The 27,327-nt window shown below is 44.3% G+C and overlaps 1 protein-coding gene and 1 long non-coding RNA gene across 5 annotated transcripts in view; one reads left to right on the plus strand and one right to left on the minus strand.

The window, feature by feature from the left end:
• LOC310686051 overlaps window positions 1-27,327 on the plus strand; it is a 424,340-nt gene that overhangs the window by 289,368 nt on the left and 107,645 nt on the right. The gene's annotated exons all lie outside the window — the stretch shown is intronic.
• The window catches only part of ZNF638 (zinc finger protein 638), a 71,436-nt gene that overhangs the window by 3,433 nt on the left and 40,676 nt on the right, over window positions 1-27,327 (minus strand). For 2 of the 4 annotated variants that reach the window (XM_083520406.1, XM_083520409.1), the window contains exons 4-23: window positions 26,650-26,685; window positions 24,422-24,717; window positions 22,930-23,210; window positions 22,270-22,416; window positions 21,612-21,743; window positions 19,078-19,490; window positions 18,887-18,942; window positions 17,902-18,282; window positions 16,941-16,990; window positions 16,041-16,172; window positions 15,655-15,783; window positions 14,178-14,219; window positions 13,668-13,808; window positions 13,246-13,371; window positions 12,231-12,280; window positions 6,623-7,994; window positions 5,995-6,048; window positions 3,472-4,612; window positions 3,301-3,369; window positions 2,171-2,443 (exon numbers count right to left, since the gene is read on the minus strand). In XM_083520406.1, coding sequence (XP_083376532.1) covers window positions 2,171-2,443; window positions 3,301-3,369; window positions 3,472-4,612; window positions 5,995-6,048; window positions 6,623-7,994; window positions 12,231-12,280; window positions 13,246-13,371; window positions 13,668-13,808; window positions 14,178-14,219; window positions 15,655-15,783; window positions 16,041-16,172; window positions 16,941-16,990; window positions 17,902-18,282; window positions 18,887-18,942; window positions 19,078-19,490; window positions 21,612-21,743; window positions 22,270-22,416; window positions 22,930-23,210; window positions 24,422-24,717; window positions 26,650-26,685 — 5,321 coding nt within the window. The remainder of the gene's footprint in view (window positions 1-2,170; window positions 2,444-3,300; window positions 3,370-3,471; window positions 4,613-5,994; window positions 6,049-6,622; window positions 7,995-12,230; window positions 12,281-13,245; window positions 13,372-13,667; window positions 13,809-14,177; window positions 14,220-15,654; window positions 15,784-16,040; window positions 16,173-16,940; window positions 16,991-17,901; window positions 18,283-18,886; window positions 18,943-19,077; window positions 19,491-21,611; window positions 21,744-22,269; window positions 22,417-22,929; window positions 23,211-24,421; window positions 24,718-26,649; window positions 26,686-27,327) is intronic. The other 2 variants (XM_083520407.1, XM_083520408.1) reach the window with 2 other exon arrangements.

Genomic DNA, 27,327 nt, shown 5'->3' on the forward strand with positions numbered 1-27,327 from the left:
ACGCCACGTTCACATATAAAAATAAACTATGGAGAAGTATGAATAAGAAACTGTGCTGGTACACGGAAGGAATACAGCGGCTGCTTTGCTCTCCTCCTGCTCCCAGGAGCTAAACCATGATTATGTGCAACCCTAGGCAAACGTAGGCTTGCCTCCCCAGGTTTGCGCAAAACACTAAGCAAAGCTTTCACTTTCTAGGGCAATGTAGCAGCAGCAGCAGCAGCAGGAGAGGCAAAACAGCTGTTTCTCGCTCCACGCACCAGCATGCCTACAGATTCAAGCTAAGCCAGAATCTGGTTTTAATGTTACATGCAAACCAGACCACTGTACCTGTAATAATAATAATAATAATAATAATAATAATAATAATAATAATAATAATAATTTATTATTTATACCTCCACCCATCCAGCTGGGTTTCCCCAGCCACACTGGGCGGCTCCCAACAGATTAAAAACAGAATAAAACATCAAACATTAAAGGCTTCCCCAAACCAGGGCTGCCTTCAGTAATTGAGTCCTCAGTGTCAGGAGACCCCTATTTGACCCTGACTCAGTGGTGGGTGTTGCTGAAAAGGCCCTTTCCCCTCACAGCCCCCAGCTATGCCACGCCAGGTGAGGATGCTCCGAGAAAGGTCTCCAAGGATGCCTATGTGGCTTGGCTCGTTAGATTTATTGTCTGCCTGCTTCACTGAACCCCTTCATAACCTCAACCTAATCCTAGCTCTAATCTCTCTTTTTAAATTTTCGATCCACTGGGACTCGCATTTAGCTTCGCTTTCAAATTGCAGACCGCTTTCCACAATGCTTGGGGATCAGAGGGCAGTTTCCAACATACTACAAACACACAGGAATCATCTGAAGCAGGCACCCCCAAACTCTGCCCTCCAGATGTTTTGGGACTACAATTCCCATCATCCCTGACCACTGGTCCTGTTAACTAGGGCTGATGGGAGTTGTAGTCCCAAAACATCTGGAGGGCTGAGTTTGGGGGTGTCTGATCTGAAGTATACAGCAGGGCTGAGGATACAGCATTTCTTTCAGCCTTAACAGCAAGTACTAAACCCAAGTAAGAGGCATTATTCCAAATGCCTGGGAGAACATTGTCTTTACTTGCTGGTGGAAACCCATCAGAGTTACTGCCCTCCATGCCTCCAGAGGAAGAGAGCTCTACAGTCCGGGGAGGGGGGGGCAGGGAGGAGGATGACAGAGAATGTTCTCTCTTGCGTCACCACGCAGCTGACTGAGCTCACTGGTGGGATGATGAGATAAGCACCCCTTGCTGGCCACAGGATCCAAGATGGTTGATACGGTCCCATGCAACTGAGGACAAGTTAATATGGAGAACTTATCTGGATCTGGTAGCATATAGCCAGCCACTGCGGATCCCACATAACAGGGGTTGTGTGAGCATGTACAGACGCAGTTGTTAGCAACTTTGCAGCAGCTTCTTACATGAGCTCTATTCCTCAAGGACAGGCCAGCACACTACCAGGGCGAGGCTATCCCAATCGAAGCATAGCTGCAGTAATAGGCTCTTGTGGAGTGAAGTCAAGGAGCATTGCTATTCCCACCTCCATTGTGCCTCCCTACTCCTGAGCAATAAAACGGGGGGTCCTGATAAATTCCTGGCCCTAGGTGGAATGTGAAAGAGCTCAGCAAACACAAGCAGAGAGGCCCTGGCGGGTTACTTTGCCAATATCTCTTAAAGCAACCCATTAGACAGCTGGTTTTGAACTGGGAGCTTTACCGCCTGCTCACTGCACCTGAAGCAACAATTTGCTCTCCACTTGCAAATACAGATACTCAAAATTGGCTTGCACTGACTGCAATACCATTACGACAAATAACAGCAATGATGTTGCAGTGCTTACAATTTTATAAGGCAAGTCAGTATTATTGTTCCCATACTGTGGCTGGGAGGATGAAGGCGAAGAGTGTGGCTTACCAAAAGCCCCTTAGTGAGGTCAAGGTAGATTCAAAAATGTGAGCCATGGCCTTCCTGAGTCATAGCTCCGTCTCTTAGCCGCACAGATGCACCGTGCCTGAGGTGCTGAACGGTTTGGAGAGACTACCTGATAGAAACAACTGCAAGCATCTGTTGGGCTGTTCGGTCAGCTTTCACCTAAACCAAGAACATAAAAACTACAAAACTGGTTTCTGGCTCCTACCTTTTTCAGGCTTCTCAGAAGGTTGTGAAGACGTCACCTCACTGCAGCTCTCCTCCTTCAATTCTGCACCGGAAACCTGGTCTTGAGGTTCAGATTTTGTGTCCAGTTCTGCTGTGGCCGTGGCCTGACTGTCTGCCATAGAAACACTCACATCTGAGGAAGGCACCTGCACATTTTCTCCTGCTTTCTCCTCACTGGCAGTGGATGCAGAGCTTTCTTCAACTTCCGTATCAGCTTCTCTACCAACAGCACCCTCTCCAAGACTATCCGGCTCTAGTTCAGCATAAATGTCAGACAGCTCAGTTACTCTTCCTCAGATCTTGAGGAACTCACAACAGTTTGGAGTTGCATTATCAGTAAGGACTAATAATCATTGCCAAACATAAGCAGTTTAAGAGCTTCATCTTTTTAATTCATGCAAAACTGTGATCTTCAAAATGCAGACTTCCCTTCTTTTCATTTTGACAAACATTTCTCAAAATTCTGCATCCAGACAACCAAACCCATTCAGAGAATCGTAAAAGAGAATCATGCAAAGTATGTTTCCGGACAAAAGCCTTGTGGGCCCTCAGGCTGGATGTCCCCCACCCCAGCACTAACATGTCTGAAACCTTTGTGACACTATGAGTGTACAAGGCAACTTCAGGGACCACAAATGGGGCATAGAGACTAAGGCATGCAGGGCCCAAGCTGCAAGGAATTTCATGGGTCCTGCCTGGAACTCCAAATTTGCCTAGTGTGGACCTCTTGGTAATATGTTTCTAATAGGCCATCTCCTGAGAGCCTATGTTCCGTGGCACCTAGAGACTCTTAAAGGAGTTTGCATGAGCTCAGATTAGTGGAAAGAGAAACAACAGAGTTCCTTTCTTGCAACACGCCTAACTGCGAGGTACATCATGCAGGAACTCGTCCTTGCATGAGCCTCCAGTGTGGCAAGTGTGTCGGACTCTGAGCTAGAGGAGGGTTCAAATCCCCATGAAGCTCTTTAGGGGAGCTTGGGCCAGTCAAGTCTCTCAGCCTGAAGCTACCTCACAGGATCCAAATGGGGAGAGAAGCAACTTGCCTGCCCTCTTGAGCTCCTGGAAGGAAAAGCAGGAGAGACATGCAAGACTCAAGTAAATAAATCTCACCAGGTGGTTGCTGGTCCTCCCTCATACTGCTCTCGCTATCTGGCATTTCTGCCTGGTTCAATATTGGTTCTGCAAGTAGAAGGTTGCATATATAATTCTGACACTTTTGCTCAGGTGGCTTTCACCTCTTCCATGGGGTTGAGCCCTGTTAAGACATAACTCCATTCCTACCTGCCACTGGCTGCTCACACCCTGTGTCAGCTTCAGGCGTCCGGCTTGTTTCTTCATCTCTTCCTTCATCCTTTTCTGTGTCTATTAAGGCAGCCGGCTTGTCAACTGTGGCGGCCACAGAAATGCAGGTCTCCTCCTGAGGCTCCTCTGCCTGAGCCTCAGTTCCTTCAGGTTGTTCCTTCGAGGCCTGCTCTCTCTTCTCAGCCAGAGATTCACCTGGAGTTCCAACTTCTTCTGGCTTGGCCACATCCTCTTCTGGTTCAGCTACTGCCATGACAACCTCTTCTCCCAATATACTTTCAGCAACTGACTCTTTCACTTCTGCTGGGGGAGGAGAGTCACTTTTCCCCTCTTCCTCCTCATCGCTTCCAACCTCGTCTACAGTAACAAAGTTAAGATCTTCTTTCAAGCGATTGAAGTCCGCCAGGAAGTCTTCGTCATCTTCCACCACTTCATCCAAAGTCACCAGATGCTGATCATCGATGTCCTCGTGGATCTCATCCACGGTAACTAGAGTGCTGGGATCTTCTGGGATCTGAGAAGAAAGGAAATCTCCAGGATCCTCTCCAGGATCCTCAACAACCTGCTTCTCACCCTCCCTGGATTTTATGGCCTTGCCAACCTTGAAATGTGACAGCTCACTCAGCGGCATCTCTTCCACTTCTCCAATTTCATCCACGGTGACTAAGGGCTCTGCTTTAAGGTCCGACTCATTATCCCCTAAAGCGAATGCATCCTTAGGGTCTTCTTGCTCTGATATCTCATCTAAAGTAACAAGTGACTGTGGATCTTTGATCACTTCATCAATCAACTCCTCCTCGTCGTTCACTTCATCCACCGTGACCAAAGTCTGGGAATCTGGCACGGCTTCCAAGTTCAGAAGCTCAGCCTGCAACATTCCACCTTCATCTTCTCCAATCTCATCCAGAGTAACAAAGGAAAGCTCATTCTCATCAACGTGAGCAGAGCTCTTGCCCTTCCTTTTCTTGGAACTCGGCTCGGAAGGAAGGCTTTTCTTGGTGTGATCCTTCCTTTTGCCTCGTACGGGGTTTCTCCTGGGCTGAGTGGGAGAGTCCGCTTCCTCTAGAACTTCATCCATGGTCACAAACTCATCCAAGTTAAATGGAGAAAGCTCTTCTTCCTACAAAAGAAAAACAAAGCTCAGCTTTAGCGAGCAAGAGAAATCAGCAGAAGTATGGTGACAAAGATGCCCAGTAACGGCAGATGAAAACCAAAGAGGTGAACATAGAAACAGAAATTTACCATGGCCACACAAACACAGGATTTGTGTCTTTAACTACTGTTTATAAAAGCTGCTATCTGGAGGGGCTTTGCCCTAAAATGGGGGTGTAAGTAAAGGCTTTTGAGCTTAGCATGACTAAAGAACACAGACCAGGTATTTTGCGGTTTATATATTGCAATTTTATGTTGTGAAGTGCCCTGAGATCTATGGATGAAGGGGTGCATATAAATTTTATAAATAAACAAACCAAACCAAACCCTAGATCAAGGCAAAGGCCCCTCCAGTCCAGAATCCTGTTCCCACAGCAGCCAGCCAGGCACCATGGGGAAGCTCACAAGCAAGACATGTGTGCAACAGCTACACCCTCCCTGCAACTGGTATTCAGAGCCATCCTGCCTGACGTGAGAGGTGGAACATAGCCGCCGTGAGCAACCGTAGATGAGTGTCTTGTCCTCTGTGAATGTGTCTCATCTGCTTGGATGGTCCTCCAAGCTGGTGACCACCATTACATCTTGCGGAAGGGAATTCTATAATTTAAATGCAGCAACTTTTTACCCTTTACCCACCAAAGTTCCTAGGAACCCAAACTTTGAAGAAGAAGAAATGTGGTAACCCTTTTTTTAAAAAAAGGAAAAGAAAAAACTGGGATATTATTGTTACTGCTATGAAGCAATTGCTGTGTTTGTAGAAAAAACTCAGAATCTCCCCCACCTCACACTTTCCCTCTCTCATCTCTCGAATCACACCAACGGCATAGGCTGGGTTTCTCCCCCTGCTCCGCTGCAGGAAACACAACCCAAGTAATCCAAATCCAAAATTTAAGTGGAACCGTGTTCAGTTCCAGTTACAGATAGGTAGCCGTGTTGGTCTGCCATAGTCAAAAAAAATTCCTTCCAGTAGCACCTTAAAGACCAACTAAGTTAGTTCTTGGTATGAGCTTTCGTGTGCATGCACACTTCTTCAGATACACGTGTTCAGTTCCATCAGTTGTTCAAACAAAAGGTCAGAATAGGTCAGAAAAATGACCCTCACCTTGTTTCCTAATATAATAATAATAATAATAATACAGTGCCCATCTTCCTTAAGGAAAGTTCTGAGCCATAGCAGCTTTCTCCAGTTGTGGTATTATATGACCATGAGCATTATAATAATTTTTTAGTCGATGGGAAAGTGGTAAGAAAAAATAACCCTTCAAAAACTCACTGCAGAGACCTTATTTCAGGTGCTTCTTGAAGTGATTGTAATTCTAATGCTGTCACTCGCTTTGTTTCTTTCCTTACCTCTTTTGGTTTTGTGCAGCTTTTAGAACTTCTAGTAGTTCTCCCAGCAGATACCTGAAGAAAATTTAGAAAGGGGAACAAGAATCAAAACAACAGAATTGCAAGCTCACCGATACACGACTTCCCCCTTTAAACTTGGATGAAATTCATTACACGCTAAGAAAGTTAAGACCGTGGCAATCATTTTTAAGATCCGGGTATTGAGCGCACCAACCACCTCGTGAGTAAGTGGTCCCTTCTCAGCAGCCAGTATGTGCAAAACCGTCAGGATTCGACACAGAAAGCCTCTCCTCACGGCAGAGGAGACAGCGACAGCAAGGGAAAGAATGAACAATACTTGCCGCCCATTCAGAACTGCACCGTGAAGAGCTGGTGCTCTACTCTCAGGTTTACCCAGAAGTTCCCGTCCACCGAGTGCTTCCGAGTGAGCCGCTTTCCAGCTGTGTGTGCCATGAATCTAGAGACGGCAAGATCCCCGCCTGCCTGTTTGCCCCGCTTAATGCAACCGCTTAGAGGAAGGGGAAGGGAACTGGGCCCAGGCTACCACTGCACTGGTTCAGGATCTGGAAGAAGCGTCAACGTTAGTTACCAGCCAGTCACAAGGAGCCAGCACTTTAGCCCTTCTCACCTTATTGCTGCCGCTGTCTCGCTTCACACTGGATGATCTACTCTCCCGCTCCGGGGTCTGCTTTGAGCTACCCTTAGTTTCCACTGGGGAGTCCTTGTCTGGCAGCGATGAACTCTTCCCAATGCCTAACTTAACAACAAGAGAACATACGTTGGGCTTAGACTTGCCGCCATCTGTCACATTTGACCTGCCGCTCGGAGGCCTTTGCTGACTCCCTTCTTTTGACACCACTTTCTTTTCAGTGACTGTGCGACTCCTGGTTGCCGGCTTCGCGGGAGTCTTCTGCTTCTCTTTTCTCAGAGTCGAAGCTTTCGTCTTGGATACATTTGGGACAGACATCGGAGCCTTTAGCATACTTTCACCAACGGAAGTAGTCTCCGCACTGGATGCTGATTCTGATGCAAGATTGATAGATTCAGTCGCTTGTCCCGGTCCTTTACTGGGCTGTGCCTTGGGTAGAATTTGTTCAGGAATCTTGTCGCCTGTAATCTTTTCAGGTTTCTCCTCCTTGGTTGGTCCATCATTTGATACCAGCCTTTCAGGTTGCTTCTCTAAAGTTGTCTCCGTCTTGACTACATGTTCAGGTTTGACTAATTCAGGTTTCTCCTCTGTGACTTCCACAGCTTCCAGCACCGCTGCCTCAGATTCCACCACTATATTAGCTTCAGCTGCGGAACAGGGGATTTCAGATTCCTTGTCTGTCACCCCCCCAATCACCTGATATGTAGGTATTTCTGATATCTTGAGTAATGCTTCAGTACTATCTGCCTCTTGGGTTATTGGCTTGTTATCTGACTGTACGTTGCCACTTGACACTTCCTCCACGGCAACTTCTGCAGAGTCCACTGGAAATGTCTCAGAGGTGGCAGCAACTGTGTCTTCTCCTTCCACGGTCGTGACAGAGTCTACTCCTATGCTCTCCGCTTCAGTCGTGCCGGGTAATTCTTCTGGTGATTTACCAAGAGGAGTGGCTAATTCTTCACTTTTGTTTTCTCCAGTAGCTGCAGGTGCATTTTCCAGAAATTCATCATTAGAGGTGTCTCTAATTTTTTCTTCCTTCTCCAAATTGGATGGCAAAGTAAGAAGAACTCCTTCGGATTTTACTTCAGATGATCCTAAATCAACTGGCGTAGTAGGTGTGGTTGTTGCTCCAGTTCCAGAATCCTCTTCTGACCCTTCTGTCTTTGATGGTTCTGATGCCACTTCACATACCACTTTCTCAATGGGCCTTGAGTCTTCTTCAGTCTTCCCTTCTGGAATCCTAGGCTTCTGATCCGAACTTGGTTCTTCCTTGGCCTCAGGAGGCTTTGGTGAAGGAACAGCAGCTGGGTGCACCACTCCTGATCCTTCGGGAAATGTGTTCAAGTCAGGGCTAAATATATTTAAAAAGACAGAAGAAATCAAGCTATGTTGAGAACTCCACAGTAATCAATAACCCCTCGACGCCAACGGTTGGGATTTCCTGATGCAACAGAGTTTAGCATTAGGAAATCTAGCCTAACAACCAAACTGGTTTTCACAATGAGCCAAATTCTAGTTTACCTCTCTCTTAAGTTGCTTCAGCATGGCAGGCATCTTAGCATTTCTCTAATGGTACTAGTCAATATGCATGTGTGCTCTGTGTACCTTGGAGCTGACAGGTCAGGGTTAAGTTTAGGTAGGGAGAAAGACAGACAGAACACAGGGACGCATAGCTCTGGCTGTGGATATAAACCAATTTAAAGTTAGAATAGGAAGCCCTCCTGATCTTTTATCCACCTTCCTGCAGTTCCGCTCCAGAAATATGGGTGCTAAATGGGGTGTTACCTAGAGAACTGAAATGAGTCAGACAAGAGTGGAAATGTCCACACATACACACTCGCTGAGCCTTTAGTCCATTTTCAGCTTTCTGATAGATTCCCAAATAACCAAATTCAAGGCGACAATGTACAGTATTTCAGAGAACTTCCACTTACAAGTACATAAGTATTAGGAATGTAAAATCGGTCCTGCTGCAATCAGATCAAGGCTCTATTTGGTCCATTGAGCTTCCAGCAACAGCCAAACTGGTGCCTCCTGAAAGCCCATTCTAGTGTGTCTCTAGAATAATCTCCACCTGGAGGTGAATGATTTCAAAGCTGGGGTAATGGCAATTCTGCTTTGATGACCTAGGGAAGGATGCTAAGATATCACAGATTACAACTGAAAGATGATCACACACCAAACTGGGTGCTCTACATGTTATGTGAAGTGAGTCAGGTGCCCTCAGAAAGAGGGCAAAATAAAAGCTCCATAACAACCTCCCCCCCCACACACACAGCACAACTGGCAGGGTGAAGTGTGCTGTATTCTGCAGAACCAAATGAAAAGGGGAGGCGTGTAAACTGTGCAGGCAACTGATGGGAGAAGAACTGCCACTATCACACTCGATTAAAGGAGGGGAAAGTGTCTTGCCCAAGCAGGAGCAATTCCAAAAGGAAACATCAAACCTCAAAAAATAGGACTACAAAGCAGTAAAATATATGCAAAAATAATGTTCTCATTGATAATTTTAATATTTCTTGCAAACCACTTTGAGGTTTTACACCAATCAATCAGTATATAAATTTTGCTGAGTAACAGAAATAAAAATTTGAGATCACTAAATCCGAGATGTCAGGAACCTACCTGGACCCTGAGATCATCTTCTGAGGCCCTTCTTCTTCTTATGCCTCCCCCTCAAGAGGTCCTGAGGGTGGCAACAAGAGAACAGGGCCATTTCTGCGGTGGCTTCCCGTTTGTGGAATGTTCTCCCCAGGGAGGTTTGGCTGGCACCTTCATTATACACCTTTAGGTGCCAGGAGAAAACGTTCCTCTTCAACCATGCCTTGGGCTGACTGATTGTGTTGTGGATTATTGGGTTGTCTTTGTATTATTATTATTATTTATTTTCTCTTTTTTCATATTTCAATTTTATGCTGCTAATCGCCTGAGATTCTACGGGTAAACAAATTTAATAAATAATAATAATAAATGGTCAAGCACAAAAGGCATGGATTTTGTGACTTGCAAAGGGGATGCTGATGTGTATTAGAGTAGATGAAACTAGGAGAGTAAGGAGTGCAAGGCACACTATAACGAAGCACAGCAAACAGGATCGAGAACCGAACCAAGCAAAAACAGTATGGTTCCTCCAACTTTTGGCAAATATAGATGGGACCTTCCAGCTGGGATTGGTGATGTGACGCAGCTCAACTTCATGGCATTAGTGAATTTACAGAACTCCAGGGGGAAACAAAAAAGTTCCTGAGTAATACACATCTGTATGGTTTGGATAGACAGCTGCATGAATTCAGAGGTAAGCTGCAAAGAACCTGTTTCTAAATTGTGAAGATATCCAACCGAGATTGGCTTAACACATATATCCCCTTCTCTTTGGGCTTTCAACAACACAGCTTGCACATGTGACTCTTTTCAGGTGAATCTAAACAGGAAAATTCCCATAGAGAGGTTGGTCATGCTACTCAACCAAGATGGAGCCTTTCTTGAAGAAGAGAAGCTACTCACACAATGATTCAGTCCTTTAAAATGTGTTTTTTAGGTGCAGGTAGTGAACTTTAGCAATTCATTTGGGAGATTTAAGAGTTCCAGGACCTTCTGTCAGACAAGAAAAGCACAGACAAAAAAAAAAGCAGAATTCACAGCCAGGAATAAAATCGTGCCAAAGAGATGGCGCTTTCAGGAATGATACGAGTTGTGACATCAAGATTCTGTCAACAGGGTGCAATAATTTAAACAAGTCAAGGAAGCACCACACAACCCCACTTGCTGTTGCAGTCTCGCACCCTTGAGGAAGCTAATGGAAAGGACAACCCATAAAAAGCATGCCACATGTGAGTGAGGCAAAAGAGCCACACACAGCTGTTCTTCACCCGAAGCTCAGTTCATCTTCAGCCACCTCCATCTGGTTCTGGGGAAAACTGTTTGCCGGAAAGATACCATCATGGGAGGAGGTATCAAAGTACATTCAGAGCAAGAAGGTCCATCAACTCATCCAGAAGATGAAGTGATAGCCATTGTGAAGAAGTGACACACAGTTTATTAATCAAGATTTCATCTATTACGTCCGATCAACCATAAAAACATATGGCGTCCATTTGTTCCCCAACAGAGTAAGGTCAGGGGAGCAAGTAAAAAGAAAAATCTGCCTTCTTTCTGTACTCCACGATTTAAAATATTTTTCTTCTTGCCATAGTCCATCATGAGTGCAAATGATTCAGTGAAGAACAAGCTTTATGCCTACTAGCCATGCTGCTGGTTTCTTTGCAACAGAGAAAAGGGTGTGTGGTTTGTTTGTTTTGGGGGGTTTTTGCGCAAAAAGCCAGCAGATGAAGCTGACTCAGGTATGACCCATGCAAAGTCACTCTGTTACATGGGCTTCCTCAACAGCGGTTATGTTAAATGCTTCCTTCAGATGCAGTATCTCAGGACCCAACGTTTACACTCAAGTAAGGAGACAATGAGTTACCAAATGAGCCTGGTGTTCTGCATGTACCAAGTGTATGTATACCGGATTAGAAATGTGTGTTATACTTCCATTGCAGGTGCATATCATCAACAACTAAGCAGGCTGCACGTGTGTAGATGAGAGCTTTGGGGGAAAACACAGTTTTATTAGACGTGAAATAGGGAACATAGCAGCATTATGATGTAACAAACACCCCGGGTGTTATAATTTTCAAATGTACTTGCTAGCCAGTGTACAATTATTTTAACTACATCTGTAGGCTATAAAGTTGTGCATGCATCTCCCTTTTAAGAAGAATCTAGGAAGATAATTTGAGGTGCAGAAGTCATTTTGAAAACAAAAATTTTCTTTTTTTCCACCTACAGAAAAAACCCTTGTTACTTTAACCTATTCTCTTTGATGCAAATTAATTATAAATACAGTCATTAAAATTCTGTGTATCTCATCCATAATTTTATATTGTGTGAACACTTGACAGGATGCACTATGCATTTAGCACATGGTTCTTGGGATACTTTAAACTGCTAATGGTCTTTTCTATTACACTTAAATAGCGTGACATGATAGACCAGCTTCAGGGTCAACTGTAGACTCCTTGAAAAAATGAATTGCACAGCAAAATATCTTTATATACTTGGAAAGAGCTTGAAAGCACTGATTCAAAAACACCGGCTTGTCACACAGAATTGCATGCACTGCTGCAGCTGGTTAATTCCAATGTCATTTTTCTGTAGTCATCTGAATTGCAAATACTGTGTATGGTTCAGTCCACACCCCACTAAAGTCAATGGTAAAGTTCCATGGATATTAATGGAAATGTACTGTACGCACACATTCCAGGCACACTTGCTGACTTCAGCAGCTACAACTGCACGACAAGTCCAAAACTTGACAGAGGGGTGAGAGGGATACACAGAGAACAAGTTGTTTCACATAAGAAGTGACAACCCTAAATAAATCAGAATACTGGGCTTACCACGGAAGGGTGAGGTGGATAATTAGTCTACTTTATTCAATCACAAATCTTAAAAGCCACACATGCATGCATACACACACTCTCTCGCTCTCTCTCTCTCTCTCACACACACACACAGAGTTCATTTAAATATTTAAAAAACAAACCTTTCGTTGCCTGGTTCTTGTTTCTTCTCCTCCTTTCTTGTGACTTCAGCCTGTTCAAAAACAATGTCCAGTTCTGAGCTCTTGAAGCAATTAACAAAAAACTGTGTGAAATACTTCGGCCCACAGATACACAACAGAATTTTCAAAGTAATGAAAAAGAGGCTCTATGAATGGCTCTTTTCTGCAGTTGTCCAAAACTAAATACTTTTGCGCAAGACAACAAAAAAAGAAATGAGAGTGAAAAATGGGAAACAGGGCAACTCGTATGTCATGACTCTGCTCAATCGCATGATTTCTACTTCCCAGGAATCAACCTTAACTATAAGCTGTGCCCATTACACCTGACTCCATGCTAATGCCCAATTTTAAGCCCTGTCAAGGAATAAGACTGGACCGTATACCTAGCTGGCAACTTGATCAGTCTACAAAAGCAACAGGGGAAGAGGGAGTGTTGGAGTGTAACTGAGCATCAGCTGATGGTCAGTTCTTGCAAAGTGCAGGGCTTTGCGGGGGACACCCATTGTTGGAGCCTTCCTTCGCAAGGCAGTGCTTACAAAGAGTCAGGAGCTGCCAATCAGCTGGCTGGCAGAGCCAGCAAACTCCAAATCTGTCCCACCCTCGTCTTTACCTGCTCCACACACCATATCATAAATGACATTATATGGGTAGGGCAGGTGGGTCGGGCTTGGCCAAAACTGCCTGGGCCACCACATAGGGCTGCCTCAAGCTTCCCCACAACTGTTGCATAGTTTAGCCACTGGGTGGCACTAGACTTAGTTGTGGGTGGGCAGAGTCAGGGCTTTCCTGCACCTGCTGTGTCCTTGCTAGAGACAAGCGAGCTCTTGTCCAGTTTCCCGACCACTTCGTAGCTTTCAAACCTTCCATGCCAGTGGGCAAGAACAGCCCAGCGGCATTCACAGCAAACATCCACATCCAGGCTGAGTCTTCAGTACCCACCACAGACGCAAACAAGCTGGAAAACTGAGACGCGTTTAAAGAAAGGAAGCTCACTTACCGGCGACGGTTCAATCTGTGGTGAGCGTGAGAATGTCAACCGTGATTCTCCAAGGTTGTGTGGATACCTTTTCAGGAAGCGGCACATGGATGCAGCCGACTCAGCACTATCCAACTGGAGAATGGCCTTAGAAGTTAAGATATGCATAACGTTAACATTAAAGTATACCCTTTGTGCAGTCAGTACAGTGATACGCATGTAAATATTACTTATTAGACAGATGGAGCTTTTCCTCCTGAAAGACATTATTTCTAGGAGTTTGTTGCTGTCCTTTAAGGCAGCTGGGGAGGGGTGGGTGAGAACTTTCCTGTGCCACTGGGTTCCTGTGCCACAATAGTAAACTGTGTCATGGTGCTCTGGGGAGAGTGCATCAAGTAACAGGTCTGCTTACAAAAAGAAGTTTCCAAAACAAGAACAGCCACCTTGTTCTTATTTGCTATCACCATGTAGTGATCTACGCGTCCAAATCGAAGTCCAACACAAAGTATTTCGAGTTCTGAATATCCCTTATCTGGCAGGTTGCCCAAATGCACAAACTGTGAATGGATATTTTCTGTGTTCACCTAGTTAAAGAAAACGCAGGCATCAATTTTATCTATTTACAGTACCCCATTTCCTGCCCACCCTTCACCATAACGCCCCATGTTAAGCAGTGACTGCACAGCAGATGGTTTCTATTTGGAGTTTGACTTTTTCTTTCACCAGGTCTGCTAGGCCAGTGAGCCTGGCTGTTTCCTGCCTTCTCCGGCAGCATGAGGTTTGGATTCATTTCCTTAAGCCATCTATTCTGTGGAGACCACAGAACAGTATTTCAGCTATTCACACCTGCACTTCACTTGGGCCATTCTGAGGTTTGCCGCCAGCATGATCGGGATCAAAATGATTATAGGGGAAAGCACTACATAACAATTCGTAATGCTTCTGCTACTTACCTTTGGATTGACATCCTTAATCATAGAAACAAATATAGCTTCCTAAAGAAAAAGGGATCAAAAATATTTATTTAAGAAAACTAAAGGTGTCTGCGGATTTACAGATTATACATAAATCACAGCCATTTTCACTGGGTCTCATTTTGATTTGTGTTCAGCACTATAACCCTCTTAAAGCATTCAGCCTTGGCTCCACTTTGCAAACACATTCTTCCCCCCCCCCCGCCCCCCCATTCTCATGGTGAATATATACCTATCCCCCAGGAATATCACTCCATGCCCCTGACAAATGGGGCTCTGGCTCATGAACGCACACTCATTTTTCATAGCTGTTTTCCAGCACTGCTTTCATTAGTCTTCCAACTCCAGGGAGTTGTTAATTCATGATTATTTACTGGATTAAACAGGCAGACGAATACTTTGCACCTCATGGTAAGCCATGGTTTAGCACTATGTGGGTGAGCTGAAACAAGCCTAACAAATTCTCAGGTTTACACGCTCCCTCCCTCTTCTGTAGAGGAGCAAGAAGGATTTCGCTAGCATATACTTTCATTTTCACAGAATCCCATCTTGGCATTGGGCACAAACCAGAGAATGTGGTTCAGACCAAAAACTGGCCAGATTCTAAACAAATCTCCACACCTTGAGTTATGAAGCTGGCTTGCTTAACCAACCAGGGATTGAGTCAAACCATGACTCTCTGGTTCATGTGTAATGCTGAGCCAGGATCCTATGAAACAGAACGGAAACCCTAGCAAAGTCCTTCTCCCAGCTGGCTGGCAGTGGGAGCAGAAGAGCATGTGGACCCAGATACTTGGCTCAGCTCCTGCACACAGCACTGAGCCATGCAAACCAGCCCAGACACACCAAGCACAGAACCTCAGATCATCCTAATTGGCACCGCTGCCTCTGCAGTCTAGGTATCAAGCAAGTTGTTTATAGAAAGAAAGGCCCGAGGGCAGGGTTTGAAACTGGTCCTGCAACACATTTGCCTAAATAAAAAGTGAAGCACAACTAAATCAAATGTGAGGAAGCAGAGGACAGCAGCTCCTAGCAGACCATTTGCCAATGATCAAAGATGTGACTGCATTAATTGGTTGTAGCACAGGCAACTCCGAATTTACGCAGGGGTTACGTTCCAAGGTACCGTGCGTTTAAGTGAAATTGCATAGCATAGAATCTTAAGAGTTGGAAGGGACTCAAGGGTCATCGAGTCCAACCCCCTGCAATGCAGGAATCTCAGCTCTAGCATCCAGGACAGATGACCATATTTGAAACACCATTGAAAAAGCCAGCAAATACCCTGTTCCATCCCCACTTTGCCCCCCAAACGGTTGATGCAACCAAGAGCCTTGTGGCACCTTAAAGACAAATAAAACAGATAGCATTATAAACGTGTTCGTCTTTAGAATACCACAAGACCACATTGCATTCTCCCCCCGCCCCCACCATTTTTCTTAATGTTTTAGTTACCAACCTCATCTTTTATGTCTTTGAATTCAGGTGCCAAAGTAATGCTCAGTTGGTTATCCTCCGCATACATTGGAAAGCAGGTATAAAATTGCACCATGGAGTCTGCAGTTTTGCAACTCATTTCTAGGTATGCCTTTTGAAAAAGAAGGAAGAAATCTGTATCAGCCACCTGAAACCAGATAATCGCCTCCTCCAAAGTTACAATATGCAGAAATTTTATGTGGTTTTCCATGAACGTTCACGGAAATACTGCTTTATCATAGAATCATAGAGTTGGAAGAGACCACAAGGGCCATCGAGTCCAACCCCCTGCCAAGGAGCATTATGGAGCATTTATGGAGCATTTCTGCTCTTTATTTGCATGTCCAGTGAAAAATGGCTTCTCAATACCTTTTTATGTGAAGATACAATTAACACATCTTTCAGTTTTCCAAAGGGCTTGGTTAAATTAGAAATCTCATCTGGAGTTAATCCTGAAGCAGGCAGGTTAGAAATCAAAACTACACACATCTCTTCTGCTTCCTAGAAAAGCAAAACAAAAACGGGAAAATTAGAATTATTATCGACGAATTTTCACATAACATTAGCCTGCTGTTTCTTATTTTTCCCCAAACCCAGCCCAAATTTCTGCTGCCTATTCTAATCAATCCGTATTCTTATATTTCTCCGTTTCGTCACTCTAACCCTGCTAACATCTTAATTTGTTTACAATAGTTTTCAAATGTTCTACAAATCTTTTCCAATCTTCTTTAAAAACTCTATCTTCCTGATCTCTTATTCTACTAGTTAATTTAGCCATTTCTGCATATTCCATCATTTTCATCCGCCATTCCTCCTTTGCTGCTATTAAACCCTCCTTCTATTTTTGAGCACATACTATTCAGGCTGCTATGGTTCCGTACATGAACAGTTTTTTTCCTGATTGCTTGGTATATCTAAAATTACTCCTAAAAGAAAAGCTTCTGGTCTTTTTACAAAGGACCTTTTAAACATGTTTTTCAGTTCTTTATAGATCATCTCCCAAAAGTCCTTAGCCATTTTGCATGTCCACCACATAGGATAAAAAGGTACCTTCCTTCTCTTTACATTTCCAACAGATATCAGATTCTGACTTATACATCTTTGCTAACCTACTTAGGGGGTCAGATACCACCTATATAACATTTTCATAAAATTCTCTTTTAGTGTGCTGAATGCTGTAAATTGTAAATCTTTCTTCCATAGTTTCTCCCTTGTTTGCAAAGCATTTTGAGGACAAAATTGCTTGCATCCACCGGGATCTTAGCTCACCTTGGTGACCGATTCACTTGCTTCAATGTTCTTTGCAGCTTCTGTCACATCTGTATTTAAAAAATAATTTTGTTAAAAGATGAAAAAGTAACGTGGCTGTCACTGATGAAGAGTTCATTTGGGGAGTTGAAAGCCCAAATCCCAGAACAAGGAAACCCCAATTTTAAACTGAACCAATCCTTTTGTTCCAGACTATTGTCTTATATGGAACAGGTAAAAAATTACCTCAATGAAAGCAACACTTTTAAGGCTGCAATCCTATAGTCCAGTGGTTCTCAACCTGTGGGTTCCCAGATGTTGTTGGCCTACGACTCTATCTTCTTCCTCTCTTCACAACAATCACTACAGGAGCCTCTTGACCGTTTTTTTTATAGTCTTTATTTACAGTATTTACAACCGGTCATTAGCACATCGTTATCATCCATCAGAGTCGCTCAGTTCAGATCTCTGGTGAGGCCTGCGTTTGCCCCTCCAGCAACTCATAATCCCTTGCTAGCTAGGGGTGATGGGAGTTGTAGTTCAACAACATCTGGGGACCCACAGGTTGAGAAAGGCTGCTATAGTCCCTTTTCTGGGAATAAACCCAATGAACTTGTTCTGCCTGGACACTGAGGTCCAGCTCTGAGGGCCTTCTGGCGGTTCCCTCCCTGTGAGAAGTGAAGCTACAGGGAACCAGGCAGAGGGCCCTCTTGGTGGTGGCGCCTGCCCTGTGAAACTCCCTCCCACCAGATGTCAAAGAGAAAAATAACTACCAAACTTTTAGAAGACTTCTGAAGGCAGCCCTGTTTAGGGAAGCTTTTAATGTCTAACAGGTTATTGTATTTTAGTGTTTTGTTGGAAGCTGCCCAGAGTGGCTGGGGAAATCCAGCCAGATGGGCGGGGTATAAATTATTATTATTATTATTATTATTATTATGGCTGACTTCTGAGTAGGATGGCAGAAGTGAGTCTCCAAAGATACCTGGCACTTCTGCAGGTGGGCTCGTTTCTTTGGCTTTGGATTTTAGAGCTTCCTTGGGTTCTGACGTCTTCTCACTCTCTACAGCTTTTGTGGCTTCCTCAGGCTTCCTGGAGCCACTGTGAGGCTTCTTCTGTTTCACAGCAGCCTTTGTCCCTCCAGTCTCGTTTGCCTTGGACTTCACCGCTGTCTTGGGTTCTGCTGTGTCCTTGCTTCCTGCAGCTTTCGGGACCCCCTCAGGCTTCTTGGGATCTGTAGGCTTCTTTTGCTTCCCACCTGTTTTTGCTCCTGCGGTCTTTTTGACATCTCCAGCCTTTTTTGGTTTTACAGCCACTTTTGTCTCTCCAGCCTTTCGAGAGTCTCCAGATTTTTTGTCATCTTTTGCTGTGATCAGACAAAACATTCATCTGGTTAGAAGGGGCTTCCTGTTTAAGTTATTAACCTTAAAAAAGACAGTGACTACAGTGGCCCCGAGACTATGTTCAGACAACTTAAGAAGGTTCAGAAATGAACAAAACAGGAACTCAGTTCTGCTAACAGAATTATAGAATAAAGGAAACATTAAAATGAGAAAATATTTGAAAAGAACCCAGGACTTCCAACGAGAAGTATATTAAAAAGATAACTCTCCTCTGTATCGTTAACAAAAATGCAGCCCAAGAGATTAGTGAGAAGGATTTCAGTTTGACATATTTTGGTGGGAAAGTATTTATTGAAAATGAATAGGCTTCAGTGATCCAAAAATGTAATTGTTCAAGGCCTCATTTTGCTGAACTTGCCACCCCTGAAAATCATTACCCCCTTCTCCATGCAGCTACCACATTCTTCAACACATTTCCATCTGACAGGGATCCACATATATCAGTAAGCCTGCATGATGGGAAGACTAGGCAAGAGTCTTCTTCAATTTTTTCACCCACTTTCAGCACACAATGCACCAAACTACAGGAGACGGAGCATAAAGGAAGGAAAAGCAACCAGAACTCACAGGCAGTGGCCAGTTTTGCAGCTGCCGAGGACGTTTTTGCAGCAGTTTGATCTTTCCTGAAAAAGGGAACAAAATCGTGGGTTAATTGCTGGATACAATCCCATTAAAATAAATCACAAGTTGGAACAGAAAACAATTAAAAAGCTGATTTAAAGAATGTGATAGGCCAGACTAAGTAGCGTCATACTTACGATGCACTTGCAAGTGACTTCTTGACATTATGTGAGCTTGAAGGAGCTTTCTTAACATTCTGGGAGGTTGTGGGAGGCTTCTTGGCATCCTGTGAACCTGGGGCTTTCTTGACGTTCTGTGAGGTTGAGGGAGCTTTCTTGACATTTTGTGAGCTTAGAGAAGCTTTCTTGATGTTCTGGGCGCCTTGAGAAGCTTTCTTGACATTATGTGTGCCTGAGGGAGCTTTCTTGACATTCTGTGTGCCTGAGGAAGCTTTCTTGACATTCTGCGTGCTTGAGGGAGCTTTCTTGACATTCTTTGGGCTTGGGGGAGCTTTCTTGGCATTCTGAGAGTCTGGGGGAGGTTTAACAACCTCTGTACCTGGGGGAGCTTTCTTGATACTCTGTGATGGCTTCTTTTCATTTCCTTTGATCTGAAAAAGATAACACTCTATGTTCTCTTTTATGAATATACCCATGCACAATCTGTGCAAAAAACCCTTAAGCTACAGAAATACCTTTCCCCAATGACTGAACAGAAAGTCACACTGCCGTCCTAACAGCTGTATGCATAAACAGCAAACCAGATGCAGAGATAAATGGGCCACTGTTATAACTGCTGGGGGGGTAGGGAGAAGGAGAGAGATCAAACCTTCCCTCCACATGTGGTGTAGTCCCAATGAAAACTGGCTTCCTTGTGCCCAGTATTAGATGAGAACCACAACAACTCCTCCTCCTCACAATGCAATTGTTAACAACACACTCTGTGTTGGGGTCTACTTTGATTCTCTGGCATACATTACTCGACTTAATGGCCTTTTCAATACCTATCTACCCTTTTCAGTTCCTTCATGCACGTTTTCTGTTTCAACAAGGTCACAAATGGAAGTCATAGATATTGGGATGCAGTCCTCTGGCTACAGTTCTTCCACACAGACTCAGCAGGCTGACACACAATTTCTGAACCTTTTCCAGCTCTACAACTTCCCCTTTCCAGCCTTACAACCTTTTCCAGCTCTACAATTTCCACTACGCTGGTACCCATCAGTGCAACTGCTCCACCACTAAACTAGCACATTCTGCATTACTTGCAGCTTCTGGATCACCTTCAAGTGCAGCCTGACATACCGTGCTTTAGAATTAATTCACTCAGGAGGTTCCCAGAGCATGCTGTAGGAAAAGTATACCTGTCCAGGAATGGCTGTAGCTGGTGAACCAAAAGGTGTCCAGAGCCACTGAGGTTGCCTGGGTCTCTAGAAAATGGATCAATGAGTACCCCAAGAATATGTATCTCATTTTTCAATGGGACCGTCATCCTGTCCATAGCTGGCTACCTTACTAACTGCTAGACTTGAGGAAACACCAACCCCCAGGGTTTCCCCCTGGTCCTGAGTCAGTTTTGTTACTAGCCAGCCCATCACTGTGTTCAGGGCCTGCTCCAGAACCCACCCAGCTCTCCCAGTAGCTTCATATAGGCATTAAAGAGCATAGTTCTGGTCACCTCACTTGAAAAAGGGTATTGTAGAGTTGGAAAAGGTTCAGAAAAGGACAACCCAAATGACCAAGGAGATGGAGCGACTGCTCTAGGACGAAACGTTGCAGCATTTGGGATTTTTACATTTAGCGAATAGGTGAGTAAGAAGTGACATGGCAACAATTTATAACATTAAGCATAGAATCATAGAATTGAAGAGTTGGAAGGGACCCCGAGGGTCTTCTAGTCCAACCCCCTGCAATGCAAGACTCTCATGGCATGGAGAGAGGTTTCCCCTCACCCTCTCTCCCAACACTACTAGACAAAAGAAGATCCTTCTTCATGCCACACACATTGTGGAACTCACTGCAACAAGGGGCAGTGATAGCCAGCAACTGGATTGGCTTTAAAAGACGATTAGATAAATTCACAAAGGACAAAGCCATCAATGGCCATTAGCCATGATGGCTCCATGATCTGCCTTCATGGCAGGAGGAAGTAACTCAAGATTGCAAGAGACAGCAAACTAATAAAAAAGGCTATACTTGAAGCAAGAGGAAGGACAAAAAAGTAGTGGGAAAGTAGACGGAGAAATGCTATTGGGTGACAGACACCTACTTTGCCTCTGTCTTCACCCAAAAGTAAAGCAGTGCCCAACCTGGTGATAACAGAATGAACAATGCAACAGCCAGTCTCCTAAGAAGACATGCCTGGCACCTAACACAGCTATCACTTAAATGTCATTATTTTAAAGTTTTTTTTTTTTAACATTATTTTTGTTCATTATTTTTATTCAGTTAGATGTTTTTGATTTTATTAGTATTTTGATAAAAAAAAACCTGCTGCTGTTATTATTATTTTGGTTGTCCTGAACTCTTATACAGCTGTAAAATGTTCTGAATCGTAAGTAGGGCAACCTAGTCAGATGGCCAGGGTACAAATAATAATAATAAAAGGACGATAATGAAGGGCGGATATAAATGCTTCAAGTAAGTAAGCAGCATATACACCATCTTGGGGTGGGGAAAGAAACCTTGTCAGATGCTGTGGAAATAAGGCACCTTAAATTACACAAACTTACCAGGCTGGGATCCACTTTGGACTTTTCTGCAACACTTATTTTCACATGCCTGCGATTAATCAAGACTGGAGATGTTTCACCATATTTGACAGCTGCTGTTACCGCCTCCTTATAAGTCATTTCAAGAAAGGCCTAACAAAAAGGAAAAGTCTCATCATTTACATCTTGCTCTAACCTTTTACATTGTGGTTTTAAGATTTGAGTGAAGGGGCATCAGGAGAATTGAGAATGGGAGCCAAGTGGCCAAAGTTCACAGAAAACTTTTAAAGTGGTTTTGCAAAACAGCTGTAGCTAAACAGTCTAAAGTTTCTAAAGTGAGGTTTAAAATAGGTTTTTCCATTACTACGATCAGAAATTTTAGACTGTTTAGCTACAGCTCACCTCAGCACACCTCCAAGGGATGTCTTCAAAATTCTAGCCTTACTCCAGCAATCAGTCAATAATCTATCAATAAGCACATTGCTTATAGATTAAAGAATGCACAGTGTACCATGCTTACTACTAGCAGTTGTGCAGAGCTGCTGTGAACCACACCAGAGGCTATACGTAGGACCGCTGGGGTCAGCATACTGGGTGCTAGGATTACCCCCAGCTAATGTGACTTACAGAAAAGATGGGGTATTTTGCAGAAACTCTGTTAGGCAATTAAGGTACTTACCTCATTTCTAGCACGAAGCACCAAGATATCACTAACTTTTCCAAAGGGCTGAACAATTTTTTTAATATCGTTATCTGTATAGCCATCATCTGGTAAATCAGATATTCGAAGAATCATACCACAACTCAAGGCTTTGTCTGTCAAAAACTGAAAATGAAACAGTATTTCAAGCAAATTTAAAACCAGTTACTGATTTGTGTGCTTGCTCTCTCGCTCTCATGTATGCAGGCAGAGAGAGACAGAAGACACATAGAAACAGGTAAAGTATAATGCACTTAAAGGAGCATTGCAGGAAATGCAAGAATGGATTAAAAAACCTGCATATTACATCTCTTGAAAAAGCGCTGAAATGACTTCACAAACTATCTAAATAAAAGTCATTTCTCAATATTTCATCGTGATTTAGTATGGGGTATGAAAGATGATGGGATGTGGCTGCAAACCCAGGGGCAGGCATGATTGTTAATGACTGGATCAGAGGCAGGAAGCTTTCTCCCATATAAGCAAAAAGCTCCCGTTTGGTCCCACAAAGAAAAGCCCATCTGCATCTAGGGACCAGAGAGCCAAGGACACCAGAACTCTGACCCTGCACTGACCCCGCATAAATCCAGATCCAGACCTCACGTTAAGCCTAAACACCTTCACAGAAGACTTACTGACCTTACTGCAGGGAATGGGTTGAGAAACATTTGTTTCCTCAGCTACGACTCCGTCTTTGTTTGGGACATCAATATCTGATGAGCCATGAGGAGGTAACTCTTTCTTGGAAGACTTTGGAGGAGCCGTAGGATGACTTGGGGTCTTCTTCACACTTCCAGGAGTCTTCTCTGGCTCAAGCGGTATCTTCTTTAAAGCCGACCCTCGGGTGAGCGCTTGCTGTTTGTTGTACTCTTCAACAAAACTTGGACCCAAACATTTCACCGCTTCTTCCAAGTCCTTACCTGAATGGAGGGGGAGAGATACTGAACGCACTGTTTTGCCAGTGTACGTGGGAAAAGCATGCCGCTACTTGTTGATCCTGGACAAAGAAGGCAAGGGCACACACAGCAGCTGCAGCGAATGAACTGGGCACTATTTATACCAGGGGTTGTCAACCTGGTCCCTGCCACCCACTAGTGGGTGTTTCAGGATTCTAGGTGGGTGGTAGGGGGTTCTATGGCACAAGCTGAATCCTCCTTCCGTCGAGCACTGGTGGGCGGTAAGGAAATTTTACCACCAAGAAAGGTGCATCAGTGGGCGGTAGGTATAAAAAGGTTGACTACCCCGATTGGGTTGAAACTCCAAAATCTCATGGCACCATCTTCTTGGACTAAAATACAGGACTATGATCTAAGTCTCATGAACAGCAAGGTTGGTATGTTGTGGTGTTGTACATGCAACATAAAATTTGAAAAAAATAAATAGTCTGTTCTTAAACTAAGGCGTGCTTTCCCACAGCAGCGGGGGACTCAATTTACAAATGGAAGACACTCAACAGAAAGCGGAATATGTTCTGCTTCCAAGGCAAAGTTCACAAACCAAAACACCTACTTCCGGGTTTGCAGCGTTCTTAATCCAAGTTGCTCACAAATGAAGCTGTTCTTAAGCCAAGGTACCACTGTAGTAATTTAGTTACCCCTGAGCTCGAGTGAATGAATGGAAGGCATAACCAATGACACAATACAGTGGTAGCTCTGGTTACATACACTTCAGGTTACAGACTCTGCTAACCCAGAAATAGTACCTCGGGTTAAGAACTTTGCTTCAGGATGAGAACAGAAATCGTGCTCCGGCGGCGTGGCAGCAGCAGGAAGCCCCATTAGCTAAAGTGGTGCTTCAGGTTAAGAACAGTTTCAGGTTAAGAACGAACCTCTAGAACGAATTAAGTACTTAACCCGAGGTACCACTGTATTCTCCTTCCCTTAACACCAGACCAGACATGATGGGGCCACCCTCTATGTATCTGTGTCGTCTGTGCCTGCTTTTCTCTCTCACACACCTGTCCAGGAACAATCGGAAGCACATTTCAAAAATTGTTCTTTTGCAGCTGCATCTTTATCTGCCTCCCACCTAACCTCATATCTGGGTGTGCCTTGATGGAAATGGCTTTCCAGATCAGATCAGGACCACTGCAAGGCTTACGACGGCCCACAGGCTGGAGCCTCCATTTTACCTGGAGATCTGGTGGATCTTCTTGATCTTCTTTCTCTTTCTCTTTCTCTTTCTCTGCTGTAAGATCTTCGATAGCGTGAAGAAAAGAAATGAGGGCGTCGTGGAGACCTTGACCTATACCGGGGACCATGCAGGTATCTTGGGCTTCGACTTCTGGGTCTACGGCGCCCAGGGCTCCTAGAGCGCGAGCGATAGCGGCGCCAGGAATGGCCAGAGCTTGAGCGTCTTGAGCGCCTGGGACTAGAACTGCAAGAGCGTCGCCTCGGTGAATGGTTTTCCTTTCGGTCACTTTCATGTCTGTAAAAACAGAAAAGGTTGTTCTTCCCCAACATTCTGTATTTAATATGAAATAAGTAATCTGATCTAACTGGACAGTTTTTAAAATGTTTTAATTAAAAAAAAATACTTTATTCCTTATAAGAAATAAAACTACAGGGCAGTATTAAATAGGATAAGTGTGCATTCAGATGTTATTTGACTTCGTGGATTCCACGACCAGGAGTGAGCCTCAGAACAAGACTCCTACGTCCCCCAAGTAGTACAGAGTGAAAATAAAGGTGGATTTGAAAAACAGGGCTGCATCAAGACAACTGGAATGCCAAAGAAATGTCAACAATCTACCCTGATTTATTACACCTATACAGTGGTACCTTGGTTCTCAAACTTAATCCGTCCTGGGAGTCCATTCGACTCCCGAAACCATTAGGAAACCAAGGCGCAGCTGCCGATTGGCTGCAGGAGCTTCCGGCACTCAAGTGGAAGCTGCGTCAGACGTTTGGCTTCGGAAAAATGTTCACAAACCGGAACACTTACTTCCGGGTTTGCAGTGTTCAGGAGCCGATTTGTACGTCAACCAAGCCATTCAAGAACCAAGGTACCCAGTATAAAGGAGAAAGGGGGACATCCGGCAAGCAAGGAAAAGCTGGAGTGAAAGAAGCCAAGCAATGAAGCTTTCACACAAAGTGCTGTGTCCAACTCAGAGTAAATTCACCAAAATGAATAAACCTATGTTAGTCACATCCATTAATTTCAACCGATTTACACGGAGTAAACTGCATGGGATACAACCCAGTCTGATGTTATGACAGACACTGACTTGCACTGTGGTACCATTTCAGTCATGGTGAGAGAACTCTCGCAAAGCATCAGCACCTACAGAATGTTTTGGTATCTGCACTGGTAACACTCCTTGGGCTCAGGAGAAACTCATGCAAGCCTTCAAGTGCCAAACAGGTAGGCAATGCCATACTTAAACAAATATGATATTCTATGTGATGGGACGATGAGCTGCTTGTGCGTAAAATCCAAGTCCCTCAGAGTTTGGTCAAGTTTGCAAACCTCTGTCTGTAACGGAGCCCCTTAAACATGGCTCCGTCAGTCACTGGCAGATTCCGACAGTGGTTGCTTTCGGAATCGCTTCCAACATAAAAGCTCCTTAACGGAAACACGTCTTCTGGACTCTCTGCGTGACAGTTTCCGGCGAGGAGTGGGTGTCCCTACAGGAGGTCCTGAAACCTCCCCCCTGTTTTCGCTGGAAGTGTCTCTGAGCCATCCCTCCAGCTCACTTTCCCTCAGCTCATCTCCTCTCCCCCTACTGGTTCCTTCTTCTGCTGCTGAGTCTCTCCCAACCTGTGTGAGCCCTTTCACCTCCCTTCCTTCCGATGGCAGTTCCCTGACATCCTATAACCATGATAAGCTCTGTAACTATGGTAACTCTCATATATAGTTTTATATAGTTGGTTGTTCCTCCACCCTCAGAAGCTCAGGGTGGTGATGGTCCGGGAGAGGGCATTCTCTGGGGCAGCCCCTACACTGTGGAACTCCATCTCCACAGAGAAGCATCTGGTATCTTCATTACACAGCTGGCAATGAACACTGAAGATGCATGTCTTTACCTTACCTTTTGACATTTGAGATATGCATTTTCAGGACCCATCTTATTCCAGTGATTGTGAGTTGTTTTAAACTGTTCTTAATATTGTGTTTTAGTTGTTGCAACCTGCCCTGGGACATCAGTGTGAAAGGTGAGTGGTGGTGAAGAAGCAGAAGAAGCAGCTGCAAAATCTCCCTGGGACAACATGCAAAGCGACATCCACAATTCCAAGATTTAAACAACGTTCTCCCAACCACAGAGAACTCAATCCATTATAATATCTTTAGGAAAAAGGGAGATGAAATATTACTGCACCTTATCAGTACTATGGGAAGTAGTCGTATTTGAAAAATTACCTTTTTGAGTGGGCTTCTGGATTCCAGTCAGGAAATCTGTTTCAAGAATAAAACTATCAATGCAAGAAGTTTTTTTGAATTATTTTCATTGTTATCTATTGCTAAGAAGCACCTCCTTCCCTTTCCTGTGCTGCAGAGAGTGAGATTTGCATGTCTGCCAGGTACTGGCAGAGGTGTGTCAATTTCCCAAGTTAGTCTCTGTGTTAAAAAATATTCTAAGAGGTTGTCCTAATCTGCTTGGGAGCTTTTAAGGTCAACATGTAACCCAGCAATTGAATTAAGTGAAAGACCACATTACAGAATTAAAAAATAGTCACATTATTAGTCAGGTCCAACCCCAGAAGTACCTGAGAGCGAGACCTACGTCTGGATCCCAGCTCAAGCACCCACCCTCTCGCTCTCTCTGTGCATCTCATCCTCGTGTTGCTTACCACCCGCTCTGCTTCCTAGAGAACTGTCGCCCTCCTTGCTCTTTCTCTCTTTTCATCCTTCCACGTAATTGCCCTCACTGAAACTTGGCTCACCCCCCCCACACTGCCCCAATGGTGGGCCTCTCCCTTGGAGTCCTTGGCTTGTTCTATGCTCCTCACCCTTCCTGATCATGGTGGTGTTGACCCTGTGCCCACCCACTGGTTCTTCTACCTTTTATGCACTACCCTGCCTAAAGTTGTGTGGCTA

The sequence above is a fragment of the Podarcis liolepis genome, assembly GCF_965112155.1.
Source record: "Podarcis liolepis genome assembly, chromosome: 9".
Taxonomy (NCBI): Eukaryota; Metazoa; Chordata; class Lepidosauria; order Squamata; family Lacertidae; genus Podarcis; species Podarcis liolepis.